At 42.7% G+C, this 12,946-nt stretch overlaps 1 protein-coding gene across 2 annotated transcripts in view; it reads right to left on the bottom strand.

The window, feature by feature from the left end:
- LOC147685366 (ankyrin repeat and fibronectin type-III domain-containing protein 1-like) overlaps window positions 1-12,946 on the bottom strand; it is a 3,163,580-nt gene that overhangs the window by 137,533 nt on the left and 3,013,101 nt on the right. For both annotated transcript variants that reach the window (XM_086941288.1, XM_086941289.1), the window contains one exon: window positions 339-552. In XM_086941288.1, the coding sequence (XP_086797414.1) occupies window positions 339-552 (214 nt within the window). The remainder of the gene's footprint in view (window positions 1-338; window positions 553-12,946) is intronic.

The following is a 12,946-nucleotide window of genomic DNA, read 5'->3' as shown; positions in this document are numbered from 1 at the left end:
CCATCTGCTCTTTGTTGATTTATTTATTGTCTATTACATAGAAGATGCATTTAAAATGGCCTTGTGGAGTTTGTCAACTAATACCAGTGAATGGTTTTCAGTTTATATGGGCACAATCTGCAGGTATCAACCAACAAATAAATCCCACTTAACAGTTTTGTTCAATAAAAACGGTGGAAAGATGATGATGTATACGTTCAATAATGAGAAAACAAGTTCAAGTATAGTAGTATTTCTTATTAAAAGTAGTATGAGTTTATGCTGAGACCCAAAAAAAGAACCACTATTAATGACTACAGGGAGAAGTAAACAGAAGTCCTATTCTTTCCAGCTCTTACCAGAATTTAATTTTCGACTCGTTTCTGGAGATGGATTGGGTGAAGGAAGGTAGTCCAGGTGAGAGGAGGTGGACTGTGGCTTGTCCTTCAGTGATACCTCTGTGGATTCATCGATGAACCAGGTGAGAGGAACTCCACATGCTGGTTGTTTGTACCTGGCATGCTGCAGGGCATCCATCATCCAGCGTATTTCCCGCCACATCTCTTCCATTTGCTGTTGGAGCCAAGAAAAAAGAAAATATTAGGATACCATTACGTTATGCACCAGAAACGAAACCTGCTTTAACCCCTTGTATGCTGATGATGGAACCGCTCCGTCATCAGCTGCGGTGGCGCTGTGCTGATGACGGAGTGGTTCCGTCATGGCCCGCCCGCCCGCCGCTCATGCGCGGCCCGAATTCCGCGCATGCGCTGAGCGTTCTATTGAGCGGGCAGGGCCATGATGGAACCACTCCGTCATAAGCACAGCGCAACCGATGCTGGTGACGGAGCGGTTCCGTCACCAGCATGCGCCCGCCGCTCTTCCGCCCCGCCCCCTTAGCACTGTGGTGGAAAAGCCGCCGCAGTGAAGGGGTTAAGAACAAAATGGTTAGTGATTGGGCAGTGTATGAAATATAACATAATTTGTGCCTTATAAATAACAGACTCCGTTGTTTCATAAAAATTATAAATAACATCAGGCACTCCCACCAGCACAGTTGTAAGGCAATTCATTACAAAGACTACTGGAATAAACAATAATATGAATCTAGACAATGATTGGTCAAAACACACATAATGTCCTTATTTTTGTCATATACCAATGATGAAATACTAAAACATAATAAGAATGGAAATATGAAACTTTTGAGTTTTCTTAGCAACTAGGTGCAGGCACATCTACAGCTTTCAAATCAAAATATGTACTGAAAAAAGGCAGACATCCAAGCTAAGCCAATGCTGACAGCCTCCATATGGTCAAAGGACAAGCCTAAGTTTATGAGGGCCAGTTCTTCAGGAACCAGGCTTTAAAGGTCAACAATAGAATGGGCGGGCATTGCATTTAGTGCTGCCCATCATCAGGTCTTCTGTCAGAGGAAACCAGATGGACATGGAGGGGATGTAACTGAAAAAAACAGTCTGGCAAGTCTTTGACCATAAGAAGGCTCTCTAAAGCGGAGTCAAGGTGACGGTGCACAGCACATACTCAACCAGTTGATCATGAGATCAATACCCAAGGATTGTGGACCGCAGGCCCACAGAAGGCAAAGCTCCTGCACTTCAAGCTGAGCTGCGTTATGATTTTTTTTAATGTCAAATAGACCCTAGGACTTAAAGACAGATTTAATGTGTGTAACTAGGAGCACCTGGGAAAGGGCTCCTACCCCGCAACTTCACCATTTTAATTGCCCATATTTTTAAATCGCCGCAGACTGTAATTACTGTCACAATTATTTTACCCTGCACTCACCGCTTTTAAACTGCACGTTTCCCCGGTCCACTGCCGATTCTTCGGTTTGTGTGGAGGGAACAGGAAGTGAAAGCTACTTCTGGCAGACCCTGCAAGTCAGCTGACCAGTAGCTGACTCTCCCCTCTTCATAATTAGGATGCCACTTGCTTCGCGCAGTGGACGCGCGCAGCGGGCATGCCAAAGGCAAGCCCGTCCGTGCCTGTCCGCGCCCGACCGGGACCAGGGGCCACAACCCCTGGCCCAAATCCTATAGACAGACTGATGTACACATCCTGCCAATACTGACTCAGCATCCCCCCAGCTCGCCAAGGTTGTACCCTAATCCATACAGGCCGATGGGTAGGGAAATGTCTCTGTTGTGGCTTTTCTGTTGACACCACACAGGGACTAGTAACTATTCCCTCGAGCAAAAATAACAAAACCTGTCCAGTGGCTACAACTGGCACCTTTTAAATACCAACTGCAGCTCACTCCCAAGGCACAAAGCTGACATTTTCGATCTCCTGACCGACGAACAACCTGATGCACTGTTTTTAAAAGAGACTTGGCTGCATGAGAGCACGGGTCCGGTTGTTGCCGCATCTCTGCCATCGAACTATGCCATAGTTAGGAAAGACCGAAGCCCCAAAACTGGTGGGGGCATAGCCATCATTTTCAAAAAAGATTTTCAGTGCAAATTTGAACCCCTAGCCCTTACAAATTGCGAAACAGCACTTTTTAAATTGGCCCTAACCCAGAACTTCACCTTTTCGGGTATAATAGTTTACCGTTCGCCTGGACCCACAGCTTCCTGGGCAGCTTCTTTTCCTAACCTTATAACCTCTCTGCTCATGAACTCAGCCAACCTCTCAATCCTAGGTGATTGAAACATACACCTGGAAGACATTACTAACCCTACCTGCATAAATCTTGTATCTGATTTAGCTGCCATGAACATCAATCTTCTCAACTCCGGCCCTAAACACAAAGCAGGTCACTTACTAGACCCCATTTTTTCCAATCTATCCTGCATCTGCTACTCTCCTGCACTCCCATTATGCTGGTTCAACCATTTTTTAACTAAGTTCAGCTTAAACCCACCAATCAATCCTGAGATCTTCTTTCCCTCCATTCGGGTAACTTAAAGAGACTGGAAAGACCTCAACCTGACTTAAACCACCTCCTAGGCTCCAATCTACCCATCACTGACCTAAGGGTGAAAGCACTTTCTGAGACCATACACAAGTGGCTTTTGAATGCTATAGACACCTGTCTTCCCCTTTCAAACAAATAGATCGGCAATCATTGTCCGCCTGCGCCATGGTATACCGACACACTTAAAAAAAGAGAAAGCAAAATAGAACGGAAATGGGGAAGAGACAATGCTCCTGAATCTAAAAAGATATATAAAAAGGCCAAAAAACAGTACCATAGTCTTTGTCACTCAGCCCACGCCACGTTCATCTCTACAGCCGTATCGGATGCTCTGCACAGTCCAAAAACACTTTTTGGCACAGTCAAGCAGCTGGGCGGCTCTGAGACCTTAGCGAGACCTCCACTCTCAATAAAAGTCAATGTGAGGATCTCGCTATTTTTTTGTTCAGAAAGTTCAAAAAATTCACTTAGACCATGTGGTCAATTACTGCGGCACCCCCTCGCAGTCACAGCCTAAACCCTCCCCCCAGCACACACCTTCTCCACACTTGGCCAACAATACACTCCCTGACCAAGTCATAGCGCATGACACTCCACCTAACTTTCTGGACTCCTGGTCCCTTCTCAATGTAGACTCTTTCAAAGAACTCTTAGACAGTGTGAAATCCGACTCACCTAATGACCCTATGCCTATCTCGGTGCTCAAACAGCTGGAGACTCCTCATCTGTGTGTCATTATGGACCTTCAAAATGCCTCCCTACAGGAATCCTGCGTCTTGTCAGCCTGGAAGCACGCTATGGTGACCCCTCTTCTAAAAAAGCCCAATGCCGTCCCCGACACACCTTCCAACTACAGGCCTAACTCCTTACTTCCAGCCTTCTCGAAAATACTAGAGAAACATATCCACTCCCAACTCTCCAAATTCATAGAAACCAGTACAATTCTCCATCCATCTCAATCTGGTTTCGGTATGGGTTTCTCTACGGAAACTACACTATTAGGGGTCACGGAACGGCTACGGCAACATTTGAACGCCAGTGATACTGTCACGCTTATATTATTAGACCTAAACGTGGCGTTCGACACAGTATCTCATTCAATTCTTATTTACACACTGGTGTCATTTGGCATCTGTGGCACAGCTTTAAAATGGCTAATTTCCTTCTTGGCTAATCGTACCTTCCAAATCTTCTCTGTAATTGCCAGCTCTGACGAACACTGATTACCTCATTGACTGCCCCAGGAATCCATCCTTAGCCCCTTGCATTTTAACCTTTATGTCAGACCCTTAGCTGACATTGCAGAAGAGGCAGGGATAACTCTCTTTTCCTACGCTGATGATTCTCAGATTATCTTCTCTCTCTCTAATGCTAATATCTGTGCCTTATCCCCCCTTCAGGTTGGATTAGGGAAAATAGCTTCATGGAAACACACCAACTATTTAAAACTAAATCGAAATAAAACTGACGTCCTGATACTTGGCAAAAACAAAGATTCATGGAGCCCACAGCACTGGCCCTGTGAGATGGGTGCACTTCCCCGGCCGTTTAGCCACATCCAGAACCTAGGCGTAACCATTGATGATTCGCTCACCATGCACAACCAGGCAGTCAAGGTTGCGGCCACATGTTTCACTATTCTAAAGTGGCTCAGAGAAATCATCTGGATGCTGCCAGAGCCCACCCAGAGTACAGTAGGCCAAGCCCTTATCACCTCACGGCTGGACTATGGAAATGCTCTATACCTTGGATCTAACAAGACTGTGACGTGCAGGTTACAAATGGTACAAAACACTGCAGCAAGACTTCTCTGCAGGGTCCCCAGAGCCTCTCCCATCTCCAGCCACATACAGAATCTTCATTGGCTCAGGGTGGAGAACTGGATCAAGTTCAAATCCCTGAGCTACATGTTTAAAATTAAGACTGGCAAGGCACTACAGTACCTATTATCTTTGGTCAACCCCTATGTGTCTTCTCGCCACCTCCGCTCATCAACCCACAAGAATTTCACTGTACCCAGATTTAAACTATCCAGGATGGGAGGCAGATCCCCTCACCTATCTGGAAAGAAACAGTCTACACCCACTTCCGTAAAACCCTGAAGACCTGGTTGTTTAACCAATAATTCTCCCCAAGCCGCTAACATTCCAGCCAGTACACCTCAGCACCGGGAAACCCTTTTTGGGCAGCTGTTGCACCTTACAAATGTAACTAGTAAATAAAATAAATAAATACATTGAATATTGACTGATTGAGCTCCCACTTACTATATCAACATTATTATAGTCAGGACTAACAGCTGTTTGTAATTGCAGATCTAAATACATCAGAATAGAGATAAGACTAGAATAATTTCTGTTTGCTAGATGTGTCATATTCAGTAGTGATGGACTGCCTTGCATCAGTGTTTACATCCTTAGACATGGTAGAAGCTATTAGGCGTTCAGGGTAGTAAACAATGTGGTGAATTAGGGTGGAAGTTTGTACGCAATAAAATAAAACCCATTCTGAAAATAGGGGTCTGCTATACAAACAATGGCCGCAAATTGTGAACAGTATTTTTGTACCTAGTGTGAGATTTTGGAAACCAACCTATGTTGTAATTGATTGGTCCACAAAATTCCCATTCAGAGTGGGTAACAGTTTGACTTAACTCATGAATATTAATAAGGTATACTGTAAATTGTGACTTACTTTGATTGGATGCAATCGTATGGATGGCGGCCTGATGGGGTCAGCAGACCACCATGCCTGTGATCTCATTTAATACAGTAAACAATTGTTTAAAACACTGCCTATTTTCCTTAAAGGAAAGTAGTCTTCATTCAAAAACAAAAGATTGTTTGAGAGTAGGAAGTGGTCCCGGGACACCTTCTGAACTTGATATCATCCGAACTTGAGACCATTTAATCACCAATAGTATACCCCAAGTACTGCACTTGAGATGACGCGATCGTGCAGTTGGCAGAATTACTGGTGACTGTAAAAGGGATGACAACACAGCTTCAAGAAGTTGCACATGGGAGGGCAAATCCTCAATGTAGATGATAATGTCAACTCAGTGGATCACTGACAGAATATCAATGATCAAATATCGAGCTGGCAGAATATCAATGACAAAATATCGACTACCACAATATCAAATTCCTATCTACAAATAGGTAAGTACAAAAGATCCAATCCTAAATATCGTTGTAAATAATATGGTTTGCTAAAATATCAATTTTTTGGATTTCCCTAAAATTAATGTAAAATTAATGAAATAAACTATATTTAACTAAAACATATTCAAAAATACGTAAATAACCTTAGAATTAATAAATAATAAATACAAGTCAAAAATAAAAATAAACATGCATTGTTTATTACACAAATATTAACGTAATAATATTAAAAAGTAATTAAAAGTTTTAATAATTAAATGTTAAAACATATTTGTTAATCTAATTACATTTATATATATAAATACACTTATAATATAAATATAAAGATAAATTATATATAAGTTAAAACATTAAAATTAATTTAATTATTTTTTTTATATTTTACACTACATTAAATATAACAATAGAAAAGAATTGCATAGTGTAAAAGATAACCTTTCTATTTCCACTCCAACAGGTGGTACAGTAGGGAAAATGGTGGATAGTGGGTAATTAAAAACTACTATTCCCACTCCAGCGAGTGGAACAGTTGGGAAAGCATTGGAAGGCGGGAGGGTAACATTTACTATTACCACTCCAGTGAGTGCAACAGGAGGGATAGAGTTGGATAGCGGGAGGGAAAAAATTACTATTCCCACTCCAGTGAGTGCAACAATAGGGAAAGCGTTGGATAGCGGCGGGGTAAAAATTACTATTCCCTCTTCAGTGAGTGCAACAGTAGGGAAATCGTTGGCTAGCGGGAGGGTATAAACTACTATTCCCACTCCAGTGAGGGCAACAGTAGGGAAAGCGTTGGATAGCGGGAGGGTAAAAATTACTATTCCCACTCCTGTGAGTGCAACAGTGGAGAAAGCGTTGGATAGCGGGAGAGTAAAAATTACAATTCCCACTCCAGTGAGTGCAACAGTAGGGAACGAAATGGATAGCGGGAGCGTACAAATTACTATTCCCACTCCAGTGAGTGCAACAATAGGGTAAGCGTTGGATAGCGGCGGGGTAAAAATTACTATTCCCTCTCCAGTGAATGCAACAGTAGGGAAAGCGTTGGATAACAGGAGGGTAAAAATTACAATTCCCACTCCAGGGAGTGCAACGGTAGGGAAAGCGTTGGATAGCGGGAGGGTAAAAATTACTATTCCCACTCCAGTGAGTGCAACAGTAGGGAAAGCGTTGGATAGCGGGAGAGTAAAAATTACTATTCCCACTCCAGTGAGTGCAACAGTAGGCAAAGCGTTGGATAGCGGAAGGGTAAAAATTAGTATTCCCACTCCAGTGATTGCAACAGTAAGGAAACTGTTGGATAGCGTAGGAGAATCATTTAATAGACGCACTCCTGGAATATAATGAATATTTATTAACAATTATTTATTTTGTAAAAATTAATTTACCTCCCACCATTTTCCCTTATAAACATCACCTACACTATTGTAACATATTAATACGTTAACATAATTAATTAACAATTAATTAATATACGAATTACAATTAACAATATAATTAATTAACACACTTACAAATTAATTGTTATTAATCAAAATCCAATGAATTACTAATTAATAAAAAATATTACAAATGTAACAATTACCAATTAATTATTATTAATCAATTTATAATTAATTATTAATGTTAATTAACAATATAAATTATTAAATATTAAATTATTAAGCAATAAAATATTACATACTTTTTTTTCAATTAAATTACTTCCCATCATATTCCCCTATAAACCCACAACCCGCTACAGAATTATATTACGCAAACATTTTTTAACATCAAATAAAGTCAAGTCAAACCACTTTATTCGATTAATTAAAATCATAAAAGTATACTATACACTATACAAAACATTACAAAATGTATTATACAATATAAAATACAATTAAAAAACATCTAAAAAGTCAAATTCATTTGTTAAAGACCAATAATCAATGTACATAGACTTATATTATATGATTAGACATTTACAGTAGAGCTGCCTGTCTAACCCTCCTACTTCTTACAGACGCAACTAGAAAGCTGGCATCTCTAAACATGATTTCAGGGGATTCCATCAATTGTAGGAACAATAATGCAGGTTTACATTGTATAAAGTCCATCTTTTTCATTAGAGGGTAAATAAACCTTTTTCTGGCTTCTTGAAATAAAGGGCAAAAGAACATGAAATGCGTGGTGTCTTGGGCGGAGAAATCATCGCATTTACACGGGGTTGCGTCTTCTAGCCTGATCCAACCCTGCAGATCCCTTAAAACCAGGTGAATTTGGTTGAAACAGAATTTAGTCAAAAGCCATCTGGGAAAAGGGTTAGAAACGATAGACAGATATGATGGCATTGCTAATGACGGAATTACCAAGAAGTGGGTCCTGACGGATGGTTTACATAGCTCCACTGCTTCTCGGTCTGCTTCGCTTCGCCTAACAAAATTTCTCTTAACCCACTCCAAATCAGCTTTACATAAGGATTCAGGATGAAGGTAAATCTCAGGGCGCCCCAGTTTCTCTGATGACAATTTTACGTACGACAGCCACTGGATATCCTTCATTCTATCTAGTTTAATACAATCCTTTAGAATCCTATGATTTAGAGTAAGATTCGGATTCAACCAAATTCTAATCCATAGCAAGATTGGGGCTATTTTAATTATATCGGTGATGTATCCTATGCCCAACTCAAGATGAACAGAATGGGTTGCAGTGGATTGTGGGAGACCAAGGAGGGCACGTAAGAATTTATTCTCTTCTGTCTGTATACAGTCAGGTTTACTGTACCCCCATATAGCTGCTCCGTACTTTGCAATTGCGATAGTTTTGGCTTCATATATAGCCAAAATAGCCTCAAAGGGTTTCCCCCCCAGTCGTTTGACAAATCCTGATATTGCAGCTGAAGAATTTCTCACAGCATTCACCTTTAATGAGAGCTGAGGTGACCACGTTCCCCTGTTGTCAAAGACAACTCCCAAATAGGTGAACACTTTCACCCTGGTAATTTCTTCTTCCCCGCAATAGAAAGATCTAGCAGTACCTTTACCAGCCCCTAAAGACATAATATGTGATTTGCTATTGTTGAACACTAGGTCCAGAGAGTTCATAAAGTTCCCAAATGAGTTCAGCAGTCTATGTAAGCCCAAAGGAGTCCTTGCCAATAAAACGGCATCATCCGCATAGAGAAGCACCGGAACCGGTGATCCTCCCATACGCGGAATGTCGAGTGTAGCTGTTAACAAATTGGCTTCGAGAGAATTTATATACAAGGTGAACAACATGGGAGCCAGGATACAACCCTGTCGCACCCCCCTTCCGGACTTAAAAGTAGCCGTACATTTCCTCTCTTGCGTCATCCTTATTGAGGCTTTCCGATCTTTATGTAGCTCGGCCAGAAAATACACGAGGGGCCGGTCAAGGCCCATTTCCAACAGCATAGTCCACAGCCTAGACCTATTAACTAGGTCAAAGGCCGTGGACAAATCCATAAAGCCCAGGAAAATAGAGCCCCTAGCTGCCCTCGTATATTTGGATATTATTAGGTGTAAATTGAGGCATTGGTCCTCCGTGCCCCTCCCAACTCTAAAACCATATTGGGCATCGCACAGTATGTCTTTTTCCAAAGCCCAATCTGTTATCTTTGCTAATATAACCTTTACCAGTATTTTAAAGGAGGACTCAAGTAATGATATAGGCCTATAGCATTTAGGGTATCCCCTTTGGCCCTTCTTAAAAACCGGGATTATAGTTGATCGAGACCATGATTGAGGAAATCCCGAAATGGCCGAGGTGTTGAAGACAATAGTCAAAATCTTTCCCCAATAGGTGGAGTCAGCCCCCGCGGTGCCCTCTATTGCTTTAACAACTTCTGCTAAATTAAAATTTACAGGTATAATTGGGGGATTAATGATGGGAACCTCAGAAATTTCCAGCTCCAAATCACTCCCATAATTTTTTTTAAAATGGCTTAACCAATCCTCCTCTGCAATATTTAATTCCAATGCAGAGTTCGGATTGCCAGAGAACAGTGGAGTATTAATTATAGACCAAAATTTGGCACTATCTTTCAATGTCGCTTTATCCGTTAGATGAGCCCACACTTCTTGTTTTATTTCATTTTTCCGTGCCAAGTCGGCTCTTGAGTACTCTTTCCTAAGCTGAGCGACTAAACCTTTATTCCTAGGCCGTTCGTTTAAAGGCTTTGTTAAAAATAAATTATGTGCTTTGGTACATTGATGATTAAACCAGTCCTGTGCTGGTTTATTTTTCCCTTCTTTGCTATTTATTGTAAGTTCTTTAGCCACCTGAGAACAAATGGCTTCAAACGAGGTAATTACATCCCCCCCACGAGATTGTGGGTCCGCACATATGTTTAGTTCCTGCGCAGCCTTAGTCGTAATAATACGAAAGAAGTCTTCTGGGGTAACCTTACTCCAATTTAATCTTCTGCCCTGATCTTTTGTTTGTACCTCAGCTACGACCTTCGGCAAATCAGTTTTATTTAATAAGGAAAATCCATTTATCAATTCAATTACCACCGGGTTGTGGTCACTGAAAGTAGAGTGTATAGCATTACAAAAAAGTACATATTTTAGAAGTCCAGAGGAAAGAAATATATAGTCTATTATTGACTCACAGTCCCTAGCAACATACGTCGGGGTACGAGCACTCTTATCGAAGAACCCTGCCTCAAACAAATCATTGTTGGACAGGAGTATCTCCAGAGCTTCCCCCTTAGAATTATGCTCAAAATGCTGAGGGCATGTAAGATCTGGTCCATCACTATCAATATTTTGACAATTAAGACTACAAGGATGTACATTAAAATCGCCCAACAAAATATAATGGCAAAGAGTGGTTTGCTTCTCCTTATAAAATTTTAAAAAATCAGACAATGCTCATTAGGAGAATCCCCTTGCTGCGAGTTATAACAGTTCACCAGGATTAGTTTTGTATTATTCTCCAAACTTATTTCCAAAATAAGAAAGTTATGAGATGCACAGTCAACCCTTTTTAGGTCGAGCAGACCTACTCTCAATGCGTGAGCATTGAGAGTGTCTGCTTCAGACCTTTTGTGGCCCGTATTTAGGAATGTGGACAGCTACCAGACGCGCGCTTTGACGAGGTCAGATTTCACCTCGGGAGCGAGCGTCTGGTAGCTGCGCATGCGCGAAGCAAATCCCTTACACAGACACAAGCAGCCCCCACCCCTCTGCATGCACGCACACACACACAGGCGCGCGCATGCACACGCAGGCATACGACACACATACAGGCACACATACAGGCACACTATTCCCTACCTCGCATTCTCTCTCAATCACACACAGTCACGCATGCGCACACACATTCCCTAGCGCACACACGCACGCGCACACACACTCCCCCCCCCCTCCCCCACCCCTCCCAGGCATACACACAGGCACGCACGCACTTCACTTCAGCCCTGGGCCCCACTCACCGACTGCGCTCTTCCGGCGGGCTCCTCTCGCGCTCCGCTCCTCACGGCGCGGCGCTCCTCTTCTCAATCGGGGCTCCCTCAGGTCCGAGGAGCCCCGCAACAGGCGCCACACTCCTCCTTCTCCCCGGCCCCCTCCTGGGGACCCGGGCTACCTCGGACCGGCAGGGCGCTCCATGCGCCGGCGGATCGCGGACTTCGGGAGGCGGGACTTCCGGTCGGCCGCGACCGGATTGGCCGGCCGGCTAAGAGCTTCCGGGTCGCCGCGGGCAGCGCGGCGGCACCCTACAACATGAACTTGTTTTCTTTGTTTGCGTACTTGGGCAGCATTAGGTACTGTACATTTGGGACTGACATATTTCACATATCATCTTTAAGCAGGGGGAGCATGTAATTATACAAAATGTTTTATTGCCAAAAAGAATATTTTTCTATATCCTCATTTTTTAAACTATTTATACCGATACTTCATAAACGACGAAGCATTGCAAGGGAGTGTTATTTTTTCCCCAACAGCCCGTGACATAAGATGCGACCAAGACTATGAACTGGAGGGTACTTGTGGAAAGTTGACTTTCCTACCACCAAATGCCAGAAAGCTGGTGCTTAATCAACTGCGCTGGAGAGTTGGAGTTGACTGGAGAATTTGATTCTGTTCTGAGGGCGGCTGTAACTTTATCACTGTGTGGTTTTCACGATGGGCTCTCCTTCCCATTTCACAGTGGATCGAGAAGGTGATCGGCTGGCTCAGTAAAGTGTTTCTGCAGGACAAGACTGGCCCTCCCTCGACGCCGGAGTCCAGCAGCACGCTACGGCGGTGGCGCTGCCACGTGCAGAGGTTTTTCTACCGTATCTACGCGAGCATGCGCATAGAAGAACTGTTTAGCATTGTCCGAGGTAAGCCCTAGACACACCTGTTAATACTTTCAGCTGCAACCACCACCAGAATGCATCCTAAAAGTGAATCAAACTGCTGCACTTCATCCATTCATAACTGTACTGTTGATAAAATATAAACATCTCTTTCAAACTCTACTCTCTCCAAAGAGTGTACTGCTTGTACTTTTTCAGCGGTGAAAAATGACTTCACCTAACTAAAACAAACTATGAGTATATACTTCGAGCACTTAAAAGCATATACTGTAATTTTGCAGCTGCCTATAAACACTTGTAGTGACAATTCCTTCTTCCGCACAAACTATGCTCTGTGATTTGCCTTTCTTCTTCTAAATTACATCAGCTAATGACAATTGACAATTGTACAGCCGGCTCGTAAGCAGACAAAACTGTCTCCGTGTGTTGTAGCGGTTGCTGTAATAAGTCTTAATGAAAGTCTGTGCCGGAGAAGTGGTACTTATTGTTCAGCTCGGTGCCGTGGCTTTGCCGGCGCATGGAAGCTGTGCGGGGGATGCTGAACCGATG

The sequence above is a fragment of the Lissotriton vulgaris genome, chromosome 10 (assembly GCF_964263255.1).
Source record: "Lissotriton vulgaris chromosome 10, aLisVul1.2, whole genome shotgun sequence".
NCBI lineage: Eukaryota > Metazoa > Chordata > Amphibia > Caudata > Salamandridae > Lissotriton > Lissotriton vulgaris.
The sequence above is the reverse complement of the archived record's forward strand: the minus strand, read 5'-3'. Positions and strand labels throughout refer to the sequence as shown.